Here is a 20504-nt window from a genome sequence, read left to right on the forward strand (position 1 = left end):
AATACACACTCCATGACTCTTCTGAGGTGCACACAATGGTCAATATGGTCACTACCAGTTAACACGGCTAGGATAAAAATCACCAGTAATGGATCCAATATTTAAAATTAAGAGCATTCAAATGTTTTAAAATTAAACATTTTTATTTTATTTTTTTAAAGCAGGTTTTCAATACTCTCTTGTTCTAAATGAATTACCAAGTCAAATCTCAGCCATATTCCTGGTATTATCTATTCATCTCACATCATCCAGTAGGACCAGTTATATAAAAAGGGGGACATTGTAATTTTGCCAATGAATCATAGACATAGTGTAATAGTCCATTGGTGCTACTGGACGGCACCTGAAAAAGGGGCAGGAAGTGGCTTTGCACCCATGGTCCCCCCACATGGGAGGATGGAATGGCACAGCCCACTGTGAATACAGGAATCCTATTGGGCAATTGTTGCACCTCTCATTTATTGGATCAAGAATGGCAACAGTAGAGCCCTGGAAGAAGGACACCTCTTTCCCCTGCAAAATGGAGTGGGAATTAGGGAAAGCCAAAAGGCAGGAGGTGCTGGGGGAATACAGAGCAGAATATTCAGTTGGGACTCTTGGAATTTAATTAGGGAATTATTAATCTTGGTAAAAATACTTCTAGATTGGGATTTATTAAAACTATAATTTTATGATCTAAAGTAAAATATCACACAGAATTAAGTAGTTTTCAAAATATTAATACATTTAACATAATAAATTCAATTTAATATTTGCAAGTTTTTCAGCCATGTTTCATTAATCATATCATTGATTCTAGGTAGGGTAGCTCCTCAACAATCAATTACTGAAGTACACCTTCGCTATTATTGGGTACCGACTAGGTAGGATAGCTCCTCAACAATCAATTACTGAAGTACACCTTCGCTATTATTAGGTACCGACTAGGTAGGATAGCTCCTCAACAATCAATTACTGAAGTACACCTTCGTTATTATTAGGTACCGACTAGGTAGGATAGCTCCTCAACAATCAATTACTGAAGTACACCTTCGCTATTATTAGGTACCGACTATAAAGTTTGTAGCAGCAGTCTGAAATCCAAAAACAAAACAATATTCCAAATTACTGCACGGCCTTATACGGTTAGTAGAACCTTGCATCACAACAACAGAAAAATGCGATCTTCAGACCAAGTGGACTCGAGTTACAAATTACTCAGATCATAGGTCTCTTACCTGCACAGAAAACTCCTTTGATCTGACTTTTAAACAGTACCACACGCACACTTCTGTCTTGATGCAAATCTTCAACAGCTTCTTCAAGCTGAAAACAAGTAGTCAGTTGTGGTTTGTCATTGATTTTCCTCACCCATGTCCATATTCACATCAACTACAAAGTCCTCATAATAGAACTGTAAACTCTCATGTCAAAGGGTGGGGCCAAAATTGATGTTATTGGTACAGGTATTGAAAAAGAAAAGAGACAAGAAGAGGAAAAAGTGTGTGAGCGAGCGAGCAAGCAAGAGAAAAGAAAGCATGCGTCTGGCAACGATAAAAATTAAAGAGAGTAGGTCTTTGTTAAATGTACATTCAGTAATAGTGATTGAACATGTACCAACATGCTTTGGGTACTTTTTCACACTGTGGCCAGATTTTCCTGGGGATTTCCTTGGCGCATCTAGGTCGCAGGAACCTTCGAACGGTGCTAGCGAAAGAGGAAATGATGTAGCAAATGATTTGCACCATTCATTATGCTGCTTTATATATTCCTGGGATTTTTGCTCTCACCCTCACCAAAAATAGTGAGAAGTTAATTATCAGAGCTCCGTCTCCCATTAAAATCAACATCAATTGCGATTTTGCTGGATTTACTTCAGTTTTCACGCCGCTGCCATTTAAACTCAAATATAATAGCACTGGTGGCCTGGCAACGGTGTAATTTATTGCTCTCAGATCGGTTCCTTTAAACATATTTCCAATGCCCGCAGAAAATTAATAGTCAGCTTGAGCAACAGCAGCTGGGCCACAAGCATTGCACCTGCGGCTACAAGACAAGCGTTCAGCAAGAACAGCAGTGAGTAAAACCAGCACCATTCTCTGATTTACGATCACTCTAGTGTATGAGAGTTGCCCTGGTGCGGTGCCTGGAGCCCTCCTGCCCCGCGCGCTCCCGGTTCCAGTTTGCAGGGTGGATTGTAGTAGTGCAGAGTGCCAAGCCTGCCCGCACTGGGTAGCACTTTAAACAAAGCTTGCAAAGTTAAAATAAATGGATGGGGTTCCAGGGAGGAGCAGAGGCAGAAGTTAAAGCAAGTTCAGATAGAGTCGGTGAATGGAGATGAGGCAGAAGATCAGCCATGATCTCATTGAATGACGGAGCAGGCTCGAAGGGCCTACACCTGCTCCTATTTCTTATGTTATGTTGATCACCCTTTGTAAACTGATTCCTGCCTACCCTCACTTAAGTCAACACACAATACAAACGCACATCGCTCATATTTTTAAATGACAAGCCTTTGGTTTATCAAGGAATATATGGGAGTTCCCAGTTAGGAATATTTAGGTTGGACAAATGCAGCACAAGTGCTCACATGAAATGATCAATATTCTCCTTCTAGCAGTCTACAGTGGAAGATCAGGTAGCTCAGTTGAACGAGGGTCGCCTGAAAGAAAGGTCTTGGATTTGAATCTTGGCCGAATTCACTCAGTCTATCATCCTTCTGGAGGTGGATAAAATGAACACCATATTTTAGGATGTGGGAGGAAGCGATGTCTGCAGGGGCTATGAGATATTTGCCACAGTGTTGCGGTATCTGCTGGTTGTGTGGCAATGGGGATCAACACCACACACAATAGACATTTCATGCCAAATGGAGACTGACCTCTTGTGGTAATCTCTCTCAGCTCTTCCACAGATGCATGCTCCTCAACTGGAAGGTCCTTTTTCCCACCCATCACCTGTAGTTGGACACCTTCCTTTCCAGAATTCCACAAAAGCAGCACAAATCTTTGAAGGTGTCAGGACAGGTTAACAAAGCAGTTAATAAAGCAGGTGGGATCCTGGGCTTTATAAATAGAGGCATAGAGTACAAAAGCCAGGAAGTTATGCTAAACCTATATAAAACACTAGTTCCGCCCCAGCTGGAGTATTGTGTCCAATTCTGGGCACCACACTTTTGGAAGGAGGTGACGGCTTTGGAGAGGGTACAGAAGAGATTTACTAGAATAGTTTCAGGGATGAGGGATTACAGTTACGTTGATCGACTAGAGAAGCTGAGGTTGTTCTCCTTGGAGCAGAAAAGGCCAAGGAGATTGGATAGGTGTTTAAAATCATGAAGGGTTTAGATAGAGTAAATAAAGAGAAATTGTTTCCAATGGCTGAAGGGTTGATAACCAGAGGGCACAGATTTAAGGTGATTGGCAAAAGAACCAGAGGTGACATGAGGAAAAACTTTTTTACGCAACGAGTGGTTAGGATTTGGAATGCATTGCCTGATAGGGTGGTGGATATAGATTCAATAGTAGCCTTCAAAAGGGAATTAAATACTTGAAGGAGAGAAAATTGCAGGGATATGGGGAAAGAGCAGGAGAGTGGGACTAACTGGACTACTCTTCGAAAGAGCCGGCACAGACTCAATGGGCTGAATGGCCTCCTTCTGTGCTGTACTATTCTATGACGTACGAACTATCAAAAAGAAAAATGCAGATGCATTTCTGCTAACTTGAATCCCCTTCCTACAGATGGTATCTTCTCCCTTCGAATTCCTAGAGGAAACTTGCAAGTTTTGACATGGATACTCCCTGGATATGAAGGACAGCATTACCACAGCATCATGTCTTTCCTGGAAATAATCACTTACCTCAGTTTTTTTTCTGAACAGTGCTCATTCTTTGTTTATATGTTACATAGGTATTATACACATATTATACAGCACTCCCTCCCCCTTCCAAAGTGTTTTGGTATATAAAACATACAAATACCTATTGGTGCTGTACACTTCTCTTAGATTGCAAAACTGTCTCTCCCTATACCTCATTTGCATTACATTAAAAATAATTTGGAGAAAAATGAAGCAGCCACAGTTTCATTGCAATCAGATTTCAGACAGATCATTAGTGGATAGTGAAGAGCTTCGCCAATGGCGGGGAAAAAAATACTTCAGCAGGTAGTGATGAACATATTCTTGTAAATTCTTCTAGTAAAGAATGCTATTGGGAGAGGCCTCACTTTGATTACCCACCCTCTTCACAAAAGGAGGAAATGCTGCAAGGAGTATATTATTTAGGAGGTTAAGGTTATGTATTGATTTCAAAATAAAAAGCTCTAGTTTTTGCTTTCTCTCCACCCCCTCCGCCCACTTTATGTATATACTTCATATCCTTTTGAAAAGGAGCCACATTTTCCAATTCCATTTTATTTTATTTTATTTTATGAACCAGGGGTGTCTGAGCTTTTGTCTTTGTGGGCCGTGTAACAAGGAGCCTCGGGAGACAAAGTTTAAGTCCATGTTCCAATTAATTTACATATATATCAGGTTGCTGATACCAACAGATCTTGTTCAGATTTTAGAGTTTATCCAGCAGCTCTAAAAAGAGCCCTTCCTAAATCTCGGCTCACAAAATTCAAACAGGTCAAAGAAGAATTACGAGGAAATAGGACTGAGTTACTTGTGCGCCAAGGACCAAATGCCAGGGCTTGGGCCACAGGTGGTCCTAGGACCACAAGCTGGACACTCCTGATAGAAATAAAACTCACTTTTAAAGCGACAACACAATGACAGATTGCACATACTAACCTGCTTAACAAACACATTTCCAAGGGAATTTCTTGCATGAGGTCTGCTCATTAAAACTGCTGTAATTCCTAAAGGGAAAATTAAAAAAAATTAACTGACTTCATGATTGCAAGCATCAATTTTGCTGCTGAAAAGGATCATCTTGCCACCAGCACTGCTTAACTCAAGCGGAACTAAAGCAGTACAGCACTCGATGTGCTCAGTCACCCTTCACAAATCCAGATTTGTCCAGCTTACACTGGTTAAAGCATTCATGGCGGAGTGACTCACTTTAATCTTCTACAAGTGAGAGAAATGAGAAACAGTTCACAAGACGATGGCTTGGCTGAGCTCTCTGCACATTCTACTTCCAGAAAGAAAGTTTTCTAACTTTTTTTTCTTGAAATCTAGCACAGCATGTTTTAACATTTAAACTGCAGAGAATATTTTCCCTTCCCAGTGCCTGTCCAACACCAGCTACAGGGGGAAAAAGTCCATTTCAAGTGGTGTTATAGCAGCACAAACATTTATGATGTGTTGTGAAATAAGGTTAGTCTTCAGGTTTACTTTTAGAGCAAAATTAACAAAATTTACCTCAAGGCGATTTACTAGACAAGAATTTCCCTTTAGGCATCAGCTTTGGTTCAATGGTAGCACTCTTGCTTCCAAGTCAGAAGGTTGTACGTTCAGGGCCCACTACAGACTTGAGCACATTGGCCAGGATTTTGCAGGCAGCGGTGAACGAACAGCACTCGCTATTCATTATGCTCACAGCTACCCACAACTTTTCGTGGGCTTTTGAGCAGCAACTGGCAGTGATTGGGCGTCTGAAACAGTGTGGTGCCCTCTACAGGGGATCTGGGACCTGTGTGAACAGGGAAAGCAACAGTGTCTCTTCAACCAACCAATCAGATTGAAGAATCCACACTGAGCCATGCTTGAGTCTAAACCAGGAAATGTAAGTTAGAATATTCAATGTTAAATCATGTACAGAAAGCAAAATAAGAGACAGGAGGAAAAAGGTTTTAAAAAATCTTTTAATTTTAAAAAATCTCCAACAATAATTAAAATCTAAAAGGAATGAGACTCCACACTTGTAAAAGTTAATTTTCAGTACTAGGCAGTAAATAATTCACTTACAATTGAATGGACAAGCCAAGCCCTAACTTTTTCTGGCATGTTTAGTGGGTAGCTAGTGGCAAATTCCCACAAATTCATGCCTTTACAGGTATGTGAATGCCGCGTGTCTCTCGGTGAGATACCAGTGTAGTGAAGCTTGTGGAGGAGCAGGGCAACTCAGACTGCAACTTCCTGATTTCCACGTTTTACTGCGCACGTGCAGACGCCAGAAGTTGCTATCCGATATACTCCATAACGGTGAGGTTATTCTTAACGCAAAAGCCAGGCAATTATCTAGGCTGACAGTTTAGTGCAGTACAGGAGGAGTGCTGCACTGTCAGAGGCACTAGCTTACGTTTGAGATATTAAACCATGGCCCGTCTGCTCTCATAGGTGGATGTAAAAATCCCACAGCACTATTGGAGGAGGAACAGTAACATTCTCCCAGTCTCCTGGGAAAGATTTCACGGTCAACCAGCATCATTAAAACAGATTAACTAGTCATTTGCCTTTTGCTATTTGTGGGATCTTGCTGTGTGCAAATTGGCTGTTACATTACAACAGTGATTACATTCAAAAGTACTTCGTTGGCTATGAAGCACTTTGGGAAGTCACGAAAGGCACCATATAAATGCAAGTTCTTTCTTAAACTGATTACAATCAGTATTATGACTTTACAGAAGGGAAACATCACTGTTAGAGAGATTTAGGTGGAAACCCTACACAGGACATGCCGTGCCCTGGAGGGCTGATAGCGCAACAACAGTTTAAAAGTCCTGCACAGTTAGAAAAACGGACAATAAAAATAGCAAACCGCCACCCGCCGGTCCCTTACCCGAGTTGTCTCCTTGTAAATGCTGTACTTGGATTTCGGAGGAGCCACAGGTCTCCGAGTATCGCCTTCTGCTGACAGTCAGAGCCGCGCTGCCCAGCCTGGTCAAGCAGCCCACAGCAGCCCGAGTAGTCATTCCTATACCGGGCTGGGCAGAAACGGCTCTGCCGCGCCCAGCCACAAACCCCACAGAAACCGCTTGCCTCAGGACCCCCATTTGTTGCAAGAACTACGGAAGTCAAATTGCCTAATTTCACTGCGAGGTTTGTTTAGAGAGGAAATCCCGCCTGTGCGCCGCCCCTATTGGCTTGGCAATGACAGCCGCAGCCTCCCACTGTCCACATTTGGTGTACGCCGTTTGCGATGGGGTGGCGCAGCATTAAAAATGAGCAAGGCCCAATTGGTAAACGTCTAAGGCTCAAAATGGAAGAATAGCCAATTGGGCTGCTAGTACCCATGGAACTGTAGCCCAGCAAGAATTAGTCTCTTCAGAAGATTTTAAAATGTTCATCCTTGTTTTCAAATCCCTCAGTGGCCTCACATCTCCCTATCTCTGTAATCTCCTTCAGCCCCACAACACCCCCTGCCCTCCTCTAATTCTGGCCTTTTGAGCATCCCTGATTATAATCACTCCACCATTGGTGGCTGTGCCTTCAGCTGCCGAGGCCCTAAGCTCTGGAATTCCCTCCCTAAACCTCTCTACCTCTCTTTCCTCCTTTAGGATGCTCCTTAAAACCTACCTCTTTGACCAAGCTTTTGATCATCTGCCCTAATTTCTCGTTTTGTGGCTCGGTGTCAAATTTTGTTTGATAACGCTCCTGTGAAGCACCTTGGGGCGTTTTACTATGTTAAAGGCACGATATAAATACAAGTTGTTGTTGGCACTCGGTGTACGAATGAAAACTGTAATCTAACTGTTTACACGAGTAAAGACGTGGGGAAGATGTGCGGGTTAAGTTGATTGGCTATGATAAATTGACCCTTAGTGTTAGGGGGATTAAATACGTGGGGTTACGGGGATAGGGTGGGGTATGTGTTGGTGTAGGGGTTACGGGGATCGGGTGGGGTATGTGTCGGTGCAGGCTCGATGGGCCGAAATGGCCTCTATCTGCACTGTGGGGTTTCTGTGATTCTGTGTGATTCTGTGATGACGGGGAAAAACAGCCTCAATTTTCCAAGCAGCAATGCTGATGGTTTGGCAGAGGACGATCTTGTTGAGATTTTCAGAAACCTCTTCTCCTAAAGGCATGGATTCCTTGCTGCAGCATGGTTCCACATTGTGCCTGGCACCCTATAATCATACCAGTCTAGATAGCAAGCATTGGCAGACTATTTTCCATGGCGAGAAGCACAGCCAGCTAAGTCTGATCCTATCCACATATATGCACTTCCAGCATTTAGGAGCAGGACCCCTGACCGATTTTCCACTCGCTAACCCAAGGGCAGCAAGGCCAATTGTAGTACCCCCACAAAGGCCACAGCTGAGATAAGCCAATTCAGCGCTGACAAGGGATTGCATAAGACTCAGCTGCTTACTCACTGAGGGAGTCCTAAATTATTTTTAATGCTATATACGCTGCATTTACTTTAATGATTTAAAAGGACGTAGAAACACTGGAAAAAGTGCAATAAATATTTACAAGGATGGTACCAGAACTAAGAGATTACAATCATCGGGAAAGATTGAATAGGTTGGGGCTTTTTTCTTTAGAAAAGACTTAGAGGTGACCTGATAGAGGTCTTTAAAATTATGAATGGGTTGGACAGGGTAGATGTGGAGCAAATGGCTCAGAATTGCAGGGAACGCTAGCGTAGTGGTAATGTCACTGGCTAGTAACCCAGAGGCCTGGACTAATGATCCAGAGACGTGGATTGGAGAATTTGAATTCAGTTAATTAAATAAATCTGGAATAAAAAGCTAGTATCAGTAATGGTGTAGGATTCGCAAAATTGGACTTTATATTAATAAGGGTCAAATGGCAGAAGAGGCCATGATTTTAAAGACTGTTTTAAAAGAAGCCCAGAAAAAGGGGCATACAAAATGGCTGCCATACCATGTGACCAGCTTATTGGGACACTTTAAAATGGTTCCTGCGCAATCTCAGACAGCTTTGTGGATTCAACCTACAGCAAGTTCTGGAAGCCGTTTCTGAGAGAACGAAACCAGACCCACACGTATGCATATGGATTAGATGCAGATCTAGTCAAGATCGGCCTGGAGACAGAGGCCATCAAAATGTTGACCCAGACAAAAGGGGACAATTTCATATTCATGAGAACAGCACCCAGGACTAGATAACGAGAACAGCAGGACATTAAAAACAATGAAGGTAATTCCAGACCAGAGATGGGCCTTTACCAGCCGTTTAAGACATTTTAAAATATAATAACTACCCCGCTGTGCTCCCAGCCCTCCAAAAATAAAACAAAGAGTAACCTGATTTTGGGCGGGAGACGGAAGTTTCTGGGAGAAAAGTATATCTGGAAGACTTTTCGGCAGTTGGGGCAAGCTGGAACAGTTGCAAGCTTGGAGACAGTTGGAGCTGGAGAGCGGTCGAGTTTGAATCCGGACACTCAGAAGAAGAAGCAGGCACTCGCAGGAGGAAGAAGAAAGCCAACATCGAGAAGGCCGTCTCGAAGCCGGCGTTCCGCCCCGGGGAAACACATCGGGAGATCATCGACCATCCCCGGGCCGTTGCCGGAACGAGAGGCCATCGACCCAGCTTGGGAGAAGAAACAAAAAAATAAAGGTCCCAAGAGAAGAAACCTTCCAGCCACCCTGGCTCGGGAGAAGAGAGAAAAGGAAACTGAAGAAGCGATGGGAGCCAGCCCAAGGCTCCTCTAACCAGGGTCGAGCCGATGATCCTCGACCCCGCCGACATCCAGGCCCGCCGGTGTCCAGCCGCCGCCCCCGACCCCCACCTCGAGAGAGGTGTGGCGCAGCTCGCAGGGGCTCCATGATCCACGTGGAGACGAAATGCCTGAAAGGACCAAACACAGACTCGATTTCAAAACCTTGCACTTCCTAGTGGGATTGGTGAGCATGTTTCTGGCCTTTCACAATCAGATCTAGATAGGTTTAATAAGGGGGTGGATTTAAGGGTACAATTAACATGAGTTGTTGTCCCTCGATGATCCGTGTGTTTCCTTATTTCATGATGATCTTTGTAGAGTATAAGATGCCTGTATTTGCCTTAGTTAGTACTGTGTCGTTATGATTTGTTTGTGTGTTTTTCCCTCCCATGTACTCCCTTATCTGCTTGCATTTGATTTGATATTTTTCCTTATGCAATAAAATTTCATTTTGTTTCATCAAACTTGGTCTACAAGAGTTTTCTCTACATTGTAGTTCCTGCCCCTAAGTCCAGAGTACAGAATCTAAGGGGTGAGTGGGTCGAACCACTCAAGGTTTTACTGTGCAAGAGAGAGAAACCTCAGGGAAATCTCTCAAGGAAAACCCCTTACAGAAAATGGTGACCGTGGCAGGACTCTGGCAGCAGGATTGCAATGTAGTAGATCCAAGTTTGAATGGTCGAAATGCAATGGATGAGAGGATAGCGGATTATGTCTTTGGCAAGGTAAATCTCACTAAACAGTGGATTTCCGATCTCTTGCTGGATGGGCGTCCGTTGGACGCAGCCATCAGGTGGACAGAGAGCAAAGAGCATAAGAAGTCAGTCGAGAAGGCAGTGTGGCTGATGTGTTACAAGAAGCAGGTCCAGATCTTGGACCGAGTCATTGCAGCACAGGCAGCCAGGATCACAACCCAGGCAGCAGAGATAGAGGAAAAGGCCATGGGTGGGGAAAAACTCATCACAGCGCTTCACCCGCTGAATCAGGAACGCCAAGTGGTAGCTAGTCAACATCAGGCTAGGATAGAGTACCTGGAGTACCAGGTTACTGAGGCAAAGATGAATGAAACGAGGATACGGGAGAAAAACGCCCGCCTCGCACAACAGCTAAGAGCGCAGGAGGAGAGAGTAGTGGAGGTTAAGGCAGCTTATAAGCTGGCCCTCGAGCACGGGTTTGAGAGCACAGACCACGGACCCTGCCAAAAGACCATAGAGGACATAAGAACGGCCCTGGTTAAGGCAAGAGGCATGGTGTGTCTCGTCAGCCCGAAAGCTAGTCACATGGACTTTTTAAAGGAATCAAAACAGCCGATTCCAGCTGAGGTAATTGTGGTACCAGCCACCGAGCCCTCAGCACCGCCGAGCTATATTGAGACTTGGCCGGAAAAGGAGGGGGTAGTGAAAGAGGAGGTAGCCGAGGTGGAGTGTGAGGAAGAACCACTGGTAGCAAAGCCGGGACCGGCACCAATGTGTCCCGCTTGGCACCAGAGGTTCGGTCCCAACACTGCCGATGGCAGTATCGGACCCCACCAGAACCAGCTCGTGGTGCCCTACGCTGGCCAGCAATTAAGGTCCATGGTGAGCCACCTCGCATGACTCACAGTAAAGGGAGATCCCTCGCTCCATTTCAGGGAGATAGAGGAAACAGCAGCCATCAATGACTGTGATGATCAGGAACAGGTGAAACTGTTGCTTTTCTCCCTGGATTGCATGATCCTTCAGTGCCTCTCAGAGGATAGTAAGAGGGGATGGAAATGGTTGCGGATCTCAGAGAGGAAGTTTTAGAAGTAATGGGAGTGGACGATGGTAGTCCGTTCGACCGTGTAGAAGGGACCGTGCAGCTATCTGGAGAACCCCCACGGGTTTTCGCAGAAAGGCTGTGGCCAGTATATCGACGCAGCTGTCCGGGTATGCCTGAACGGGCTTTAATGAGCAACGAACAGCGGGTTCATTGGCTCCGTTGTTTGGTTACCAACAGTTTGCCAGAGATACGGGCCCTAGCCAGGTCATGGTTTGATCCCCAAGGTCCCGGCGTCATGGAGGAGACGGTACTCCGTCAGCTTAATGTGGCATACAAGAATTGTAGAGGTCAGGAAACACCACCCCAGAAGGGAAAGGTGCATGAGGCAAAAGCCGCAGGCCCAAGCCAGAAGGAGTGGTGTCAGGAGGGGAATCGCCCTGTCCAAGCCAAGCTCAATTGCTACGGGTGTGGGAAGGATGGACATTGGCGCAAGGACTGTAGAAATCCGTGGAAAGATAATAAAGGGAGATTTCCCACAGCCCAAGCCCAAGCCCAGACCGCCGCCCCAGCACCAGCCCAAACCCAAGCCGTAGCTCCTGCCCCAGCGCAAGGAGCTGGTGCAGTTATGAATCCCGTTGCGATTGAGCCAATCATAGAGACAATGCGGTCTCTGATGATCTCGCAGGGGAAAATAGCTGTCACCACCGGCCTTGTCGCTCCCGAAACTCCGATCGCTGTACCCAAGTGACTAGAGTCGGCGCAGCCCATCTACCTGTGTGCGCTGCGATATGATGTATGGAGACGACCCCTCGTGGAGATGGAGGTGGAGGAGGTGAAGGGAACCTATCTGTTGGACACGGGAGCATCGTGCACCGTAATCCACGCAGATAACCCCACCGCCTCGCCTCTATCCACCGGGGTCCCATACCTTCTGTCGGGCTTCATGGGCGAAGAACAGGCTGGCGCACATTCCCTTCCCCTCTCCATTCGTTTAGGACCACTCCGCACCACATGGAAGTGTACCCTAATGAAGTGGGAGGTGGGAGGTGGAACGGGAGTCCTGGGGTCTGATTTCTTGGTAGCCCACGGGATCCACGTGGACCTAAGAAATCATTGTCTCTGGGGAGCGGGTACGAGTGTGAAGGAGATAGAGAGTGTTAAGGAAACGCCTACGAAGGCGCGGGTTGGCCGGCGAGAAGTAAAATTCTTGGGTCTAACCCTATGCACTGGCGAGAGAGCCGTAGACCAGGAGGATAGGCCGGAATCAGTGGAAAATCCACCGGTCTACGCCACTCACACAGTGGAGGTGTCCCGACGCAACAAGTGGTTTAGCATGAAGCGGTGCAAACTGTTTAAACCGGGTGCAAGAGCATCAGCAACCAAAGCCAGGTCTGAGGATAAAGATCCTCAGCCTGAGGCGCGCGATGAGTCACAGACCACACAAGCTGGCGTTGTAGCCTGCTTGGAAGGAGAGGAGGTCCCGCCCACCTCGGGGGAGCTTTCTCCGATGGCCTGGGACTCGGACGAGGAGGGGCCCGAACAACAAGGTCCCGCCCTCGACACGATTCTGGAAGAGGTGGAGTCGGAGGACGGAGATCCCGCCCTCGACTCGAGCGTGGGGGAGGTAGAAATTGGGGGCAGAGATTCTCCACCTGTAGGGACAGGTGAGGAGGAGCCGTCTGCCACAGACCCAATTCCCGAAGGGGCGGAGCCTGAGGGGAGGGAGCAGAAGCCTACAGTCGTGGAAGAGCCACGGGCTGTGAGAGCTGAAGTCCCACCCGAAGGTCGACTCGCCAAGGGAGCCTGCCCAAATCCCAAAGGGGCGGAGCCTGAGGGAAGGGAGCCGAAGCCTACAGTCGTGGAAGAGCCACGGGCTGTGAGAACTAAGGTCCCACCCGAAGGTCCACTCGCTAAGGGAGCCACGCCCAAAGTACCTTTTCGCAGGTCGACTCGAACGCCTCAGCCTGTAAAACCTTGGCCCGATTCCCCCGCTCCCAGTAGACGCCGACTTCAGAAATCCATGAAAAAACACAGTCCCCGATTAACAGCAAAAGGCTGCGGGGAACCAGAGCCACAGGTCACTGCAGCCCCGCCACAGGGAGTGGCAAGCTGCAGTCCAATCAGGGATTAGGCAAGCCACCCGGGGACGGGCGGCGCTGTACATAAGTTTAGGTTTAAGTTTAAGGTGTGTATATATTAAGGGGATTAGAGTTTAAGTAGTTTTAAATCTGCCCAGTGTGTATGTGTGTGTTTTTGGATCGAGGTCGAAAGACCCGATCATGCCGTCACCTAAGCCAGAATCTCTCGGGAGCCTGGCTATATTGTTTGATTTATTGTAGGAACCAGGAGAAAGATGAGAGGGATCCTCTTCGCATTCGTGATGGTCGGATGGAGCTGGGCCTATCGGGGCCGCACCAAGGACTCCACGATCTATGGGTGCTCTGGAAATAGAGGCCCCATCGCGACTGACGGAACCGGCTCACGGGACGCTGAAGAGACTGCTGCCTACTTCCATGAAGGGAGATGGCCAGGCTGGCTGGGGTCGAACTCTACTGAATACTCCAGCCAGACGGGGTTTGTGTACAGAGAAACGTCTCTGATGTGCCCCAGGGTGCGGATCATTGCACCCAGGATCAGCGTCACCATGGGCAAGAAGATTTGCTTGAACTGTTTGGGACATGTACCTTTGGACCGCTGGTGGTGGCTGCGCAAGTTGAGCAGCACCATGAAGAATTCCACGGTGGAATGGGAGAGATTGGGTAATAACACCCATCGGACAATAACGGGAACTCACGGGGTTTTGAGTGTCTGTTGGGACAAATGGTGGGAACCAGATGAGGGGATCTACATCTGTATGTGGGGTTCAGAACGCGCTTGCCCCACAGGCGTCTCCATCTTTTTCCAAAGACAGTGGCAGGATGCTGGACAAGGAATGAGGTGGGACGTCAGCACACGGGCGTGCGGAGTCCCATACTCTCAGATCCCAGTAAACGCCACTGACCTCATCACCCGACCCCGCAAGCCCCTGCCCACAGTTCCGGTAGCTAAAGCCCTCAAGGAAGGGTGCCCCACCATGACAAAGGGACCCGGGAACGGATTGGTATTGGTACCCACAGGTCAGGTACTGTACCAAGGGGTCCACTACGCGGTGGCTTCTGTGATTTTAAACCTCACCGAGGTAAGATTGCCAGCGTGGTGCCCCAAGGAAACGGAGCTATTATACCAGGTCCTGTTAACAAACATGTTTAAACAGTTTTACGAATTCGACTTTGCCGATGTCGACAGAGCCGAATTGTACACCACACCACATGAGGTCTTGGACAAAATAGGGAGGCAAAGAAGGGGTGCAGTAAATGATATTTTCACAGCTTTTAATACAGGAACTTCCGTCATCAACACACTGGATGATGTGGCGCTGCAAACCCAGATCAATGGTTTAAAAACACAGTTAAGAAAAATACTGACTGACGAGAATAAGGTAGTGGGTTCTACATGAGGACCAGGCCATGACACTACACTTAAAAGAGATAATAGCTGAGCTGGAGAAACACGCCAGAACGGTAAATGCCCTCATCAGGGAGGATTGGAATGCGTCCGATCAGGCTGCGCAGAACGAAGCTTGTGTGCTATACGGGGCGTAGTTACTGGGCGAGGGCCGCAGTAATCTGGAGGATTTAAAGCAAGGTTTAGTCCCCTCCTGGATCAGCAACAAGCACCTCGCAGCCCTCCACCCTTTTGAGAATACATTGAGTCCGTGCCAGCTCAGACTAGCTTCAGAGGCCTACCCAGTCCCAGTGGACTGTGGACGGTCTAATCACACCATTATGGGTATAGTGGTAAGAATGCCGGTGATGGGAAAGACAGCCAAACTCGCCCCGGTATACAGGGTGGAGAACATTGGAGTCATTCAGGGGGGTGCGCACATTCGCTACACAGGGGTCCCACCTTACGTCATTCGATGGGAGCATGCAATGACTGGTACCGACCTCTCGGGGTGCCGGAGCCGGGGAGCACACATCATCCTGTGTCCCCAGCACTTGAATGCCCATTCAAAACCACAGTGCAGGTTCAGAACTGCTGGCGCAAAGCCTATAAATTGCACCATGGAGGCAATGGCACAAGGCCATGTGCCCCCGCAGGTGGCATATATAGGAGGTGGGACATACTGTGTCACCACTGCAGCACCCCACTACCAGCATGGATAGCACGGTTGTTGTCCGGTTAGTGACAGCAGCTTCTGTTTCAAGCCCAGGGCAGAAGTTCAAGTGGCCCAAGAGCAAATTGTCCCCATTCCTGAACCTTCCACTGTTCACATCACTGTGAAAGAGAATTTCACCGATCTGCAGCGTTTCGTTGCACATTTTGGATATATCATTCCCCCTCTCCCTGAACACCTCACCAAGATATTAAAAGCCGTTGTTGTTTCACAGAAACACTTCTACACACTGGAGCAGAAAACTTTAGAGATAGGGGCAGACATATTGGATATAGTGACCCCACCATGGTGGGACCTGTTCACTAATATAGAAGTCCCTTCTTGGATTAGGATAGCCTCCCACGTTCTTGTAGTGTGCCAGGTTGTCATTGTAGTTTATTTACTGTTTGTACACTGTAAAAAGGTCAAACATTCGCAAAAGTATGAGAATAGAGGGGAATGGAGGGAGCATTATGTGCGGGTAGAAGAAGAGACACCCATTTAGATATTGCTACTTTGTATAAAGTTAAAGTTTTCCCTCCCTCCTCTGTATTATTTTTTTGATATGTATTCATGTGCATTTTGAATTTTTCGTGTATGTACTTTATTTTATTATTGAAGTTTTATTAGATGTGATATTATTAGAAAGTAATGTGTATACACTAGGTGATGTAGGGGTATAAAGACCCCCTCCACGCCTGGAAGTAAATTGTTAGATTTTTAACTCCAAGGTATTGCCGTCTATAGATGCTTAATGTACACTAGATTTTTCTGAAATGGGAAAATGCATGTGTCGTGGGGTCATAGATAGGTAAATACTGGGGATGGTTAGATTGTGGAAAGTCAGAAAATTTTGCTCACCCAGTATTATGATACTTCAAGCAAGTTACAGTATCATCAGCAGGGAGTGTAGGATTCGCAAAATTGGACTTTATATTAATAAGGGTCAAATGGCAGAAGAGGCCATGATTTTAAAGACTGTTTTAAAAGCCCAGAAAAAGGGGCATACAAAATGGCCACCATACCATGTGACCAGCTTATTGGGACACTTTAAAATGGTTCCTGCGCAATCTCAGACAGCTTTGTGGATTCAACCTACAGCAAGTTCTGGAAGCCGTTTCTGAGAGAATGAAACCAGACCCACACGTATGCATATGGATTAGATGCAGATCCAGTCAAGATCGGCCTGGAGACAGAGGCCATCAAAATGTTGACCCAGACAAAAGGGGACAATTTCATATTCATGAGAACAGCACCCAGGACTAGATAACGAAATCAGCAGGACATTAAAAACAATGAAGGTAATTCCAGACCAGAGATGGGCCTTTACCAGCCGTTTAAGACATTTTAAAATACAATAACTACCCCGCTGTGCTCCCAGCCCTCCAAAAATAAAACAAAGAGTAACCTGATTTTGGGCGGGAGACGGAAGTCTCTGGAAGAAAAGTATATCTGGAAGACTTTTCGGCAGTTGGGGCAAGTTGGAACAGTTGCAAGCTTGGAGACAGTTGGAGCTGGAGAGCGGTCGAGTTTGAATCCGGACACTCAGAAGAAGAAGCAGGCACTCGCAGGAGGAAGAAGAAAGCCAACATCGAGAAGGCCGTCTCGAAGCCAGCGTTCCGCCCTGGGGAAACACATCGGGAGATCATCGACCATCCCCGGGCCGTTGCTGGAACGAGAGGCCATCGACCCAGCTTGGGAGAAGAAACAAAAAAATAAAGGTCCCAAGAGAAGAAACCTTCCAGCCACCCTGGCTCGGGAGAAGAGAGAAAAGGAAACTGAAGAAGCGATGGGAGCCAGCCCAAGGCTCCTCTAACCAGGGTCGAGCCGATGATCCTCGACCCCGCTGACATCCTGGCCCGCCGGTGTCCAGCCGCCGCCCCCGACCCCCACCTCAGGAGAGTGGTGTGGTGCAGCTCGCAGGGGCTCCATGATCCACGTGGAGACGAAACGCCTGAAAGGACCAAACACAGACTCGATTTCAAAACCTTGCACTTCCTAGTGGGATTGGTGAGCATGTTTCTGGCCTTTCACAATCAGATCTAGATAGGTTTAATAAGGGGGTGGATTTAAGGGCACAATTAACATGAGTTGTTGTCCCTCGATGATCCGTGTGTTTCCTTATTTCATGATGATCTTTGTAGAGTATAAGATGCCTGTATTTGCCTTAGTTAGTACTGTGTCGTTATGATTTGTTTTGTGTTTTTCCCTCCCATGTACTCTCTTATCTGCTTGCATTTGATTTGATATTTTTCCTTATGCAATAAAATTTCATTTTGTTTCATCAAACTTGGTCTACAAGAGTTTTCTCTACATTGTAGTTCCTGCGCCTAAGTCCAGAGTACAGAATCTAAGGGGCGAGTGGGTCGAACCACTCAAGGTTTTACTGTGCAAGAGAGAGAAACCTCAGGGAAATCTCTCAAGGAAAACCCCTTACAATGGTAACCATGAAACTATCGGATTGTTGTAAAAACCCATCTGGTTCACTAATATCCCTTTAGGGAAGGAAATCTGTTGTAGTGTAGGAAACATGGCAGCCAATTTGTACACAGCAAGTTCCTACAAACTACAATGTGATAATGACTAGATAATCTGTTTTAGTGATGTTGATTGAGAGATAAATATTGGCCAGGACACCGGGGATAACTCCCCTGATCTTCTTCGGAATAGTGCCATGGGATCTTTTACATCCACATAAGAGAGCAGACAGGTTTAACGTCTCATCCAAAAGACGGCACCTCCGACAGCGCAGCACTCCCTCAGCACTGCACTGCAGTGTCAGCCTAGATTTTTATGCTCAAGTCTCTGGAGTGGGACTTGAACCCACAATCTTCTGACTCAGAGGCGAGGGTGCTACCAACTGAGCAACAGCTGGTACTACCAGGCTGAATGGCCTACTTCTGTGCTGTATATTCTATGTAATTATGAACTTTCCATATTAGTCTTGAGCAGGGGTGGGCAAAATACGGCCCGTGAGCCATATACGGCCTTCCAGTTCATTCTATCCAGCCCGCCGGAGCTCGAATTGCACTTTCATCTGAGTCTTTTGAGGGAAGGCCCGAGGAGGGTTACTGCGGCCTGGGAATAGGCTGCAACCCTGAACCAGAGCAATTAAAAAAGAGCTGCCGAGACTGCTGCTATATGTCTGATGCAAATCTGCTTCCCTCTTGTGGCTTGGAGGCTGGGGCGAGTTCAGGGAGAGGAGTGTGGGGTGAGTTCAGGGAGAGGAGTGTGGGGTGAGTTCAGGGCTGGGAGGGTGAGGTGAGTTCAGGGCTCGGAGTGTGGGGTGAGTTCAGGGCTCGGAGTGTGGGGTGAGTTCAGGGAGAGGAAAAAGAGTCGTTGAGATGAGCAGCCATGACTCAGAATCATAGAAAGTTACAGCACTCAATGAGGCCATTTCGGCCCATTGTGTCCATGCCGGCCAACAAAGAGCTATCCTGCCAAATCCCACTTCCCAGCTCTTGGTCCGTAGCCCTGCAAGTTACAGCATCCCAAGTGCACATCCAAGTACTTTTTAAATGTGGTTAGGATTTCTGCCTCTACCACCCTTTCAGGCAGTGAGTTCCAGACCCCCACAACCCTCTGGGTGAAGAAATGTCCCCTCTAAACCTTCCAGCAGTTACTTTAAATCTGTGCCACCTGGTTTTTGACACCTCTGCTACGGGAAATAGGTCTTTTCTATCTACTTTATCTAGGCCCCTCATAATTTTATACACCTCAATAAAGTCTCCCCTCAGCCTCCTCTGTTCCAAGGAAAACAAACCGAGCCTATCCAGTCTTTCCTCATAGCGAAGATTCTCTACTCCCGGCAACATCCTTGTAAATCTCCTCTGTACCCTCTCTAGTGCAATCACATCTTTCCTGTAATGTGGTGACCAGAACTGCACGCAGTACTCTAGCTGAGGCCTAACTAGTGTTTTATACAGTTGAAGCATAAACCCCCTGCTCTTGTATTCTATGCCACGGCTAATAAAGGAAAGTACCCCGTAGGCCTTCTTAACCACTTTATCTACCTGGCCTGCTACCTTCAGGGATCTGTGGACATGCACTCCAAGGTCCCTTTGTTCCTCTACACTATTCAGTGTCCTACCATTTAATGTGTATTCCCTTTCATTGTTAGCCCTCCCCAAATGCATTACCTCACACTTTTCTGGATTGAATTCCATTTGCCTCGACGGAGCAGGAGTGTCCAGTGCACACGTGTAGTACCGTCCCCACCAGCGAGCGATGAGCGGTGCATTTGGCGGGTTTTTGAAAAGTGGTTCACAGAGCCAGAGTGGGAGAGAGCCGCAGACAGACGTTAGGCTCATCTCAATGACCCTTTTTCCTCTCCCTGAACTCACCCCGCACTCCCAGCCCCGAACTCACCCCACTATCCCAGCCCTGAACTCACCCCACATTCCGCGCCTCGAACTCACCCCACACTCCGCGCCCTGAACTCACCCCACACTCCGAGCCCCGAACTCACCCCACTCCCAGCCCCGAACTCACCCCACTCCCAGCCCCGAACTCACCCCACTCCCAGCCTTAAACTCACCCCACACTCCCAGCCCTGAACTCACCCCACACTCCCAGCCCCGAACTTACCCCACATTCCGCGCCCCGAACTCACCCCACTCCGAGCCCCGAACTCACCCCATACTCCGAGCCCTGAACTCACCCCATACTCCGAGCCCTGACCTCACCCCACACTGAGCCCCGAACTCACCCCACACTGAGCCCTGAACTCACCCCACACTCCGAGCCCTGAACTCACCCCACATTCCGTGCCCCGAACTCACCCCATACTCCGAGCCCCGAACTCACCCTATACTCCGAGCCCTGAACTCACCCCATACTCCGAGCCCTGAACTCACCCCACACTGAGCCCTGAACTCACCCCATGCTCCGAGCTCTGAACACACCCCACGCTCCGCGCCCTGAACTCACCCCACACTCCGAGCTCAGGACTCACCCCACACTCCCAGCCCTGAACTCACCCCGCACTCCCAGCCCTGAACTCACCCCACACT

At 47.5% G+C, this 20504-nt stretch overlaps 1 protein-coding gene across 3 annotated transcripts in view; it reads right to left on the bottom strand.

The window, feature by feature from the left end:
• Positions 1–7037, bottom strand: part of echdc2 (enoyl CoA hydratase domain containing 2) — a 28956-nt gene extending 21919 nt beyond the window's left edge. The window contains exons 1-3 of one of the 3 annotated variants that reach the window (XM_085982971.1): positions 6708–7037; positions 4775–4842; positions 1218–1305 (exon numbers count right to left, since the gene is read on the bottom strand). In XM_085982971.1, the coding sequence (XP_085839097.1) occupies positions 1218–1305; positions 4775–4842; positions 6708–6921 (370 nt within the window). In that variant the 5' untranslated portion in view covers positions 6922–7037. Of the gene's footprint in view, positions 1–1217; positions 1306–4774; positions 4843–5347; positions 5571–6707 lie in introns of those variants that run through there. The other 2 variants (XM_085982973.1, XM_085982972.1) reach the window with 2 other exon arrangements.
• Between the last annotated feature and the right edge of the window lie 13467 nt (positions 7038–20504).

Source organism: Somniosus microcephalus, chromosome 3 (genome assembly GCF_052327205.1).
Source record: "Somniosus microcephalus isolate GS21.2 chromosome 3, FLI_Smic_1.0, whole genome shotgun sequence".
Lineage (NCBI taxonomy): Eukaryota > Metazoa > Chordata > Chondrichthyes > Squaliformes > Somniosidae > Somniosus > Somniosus microcephalus.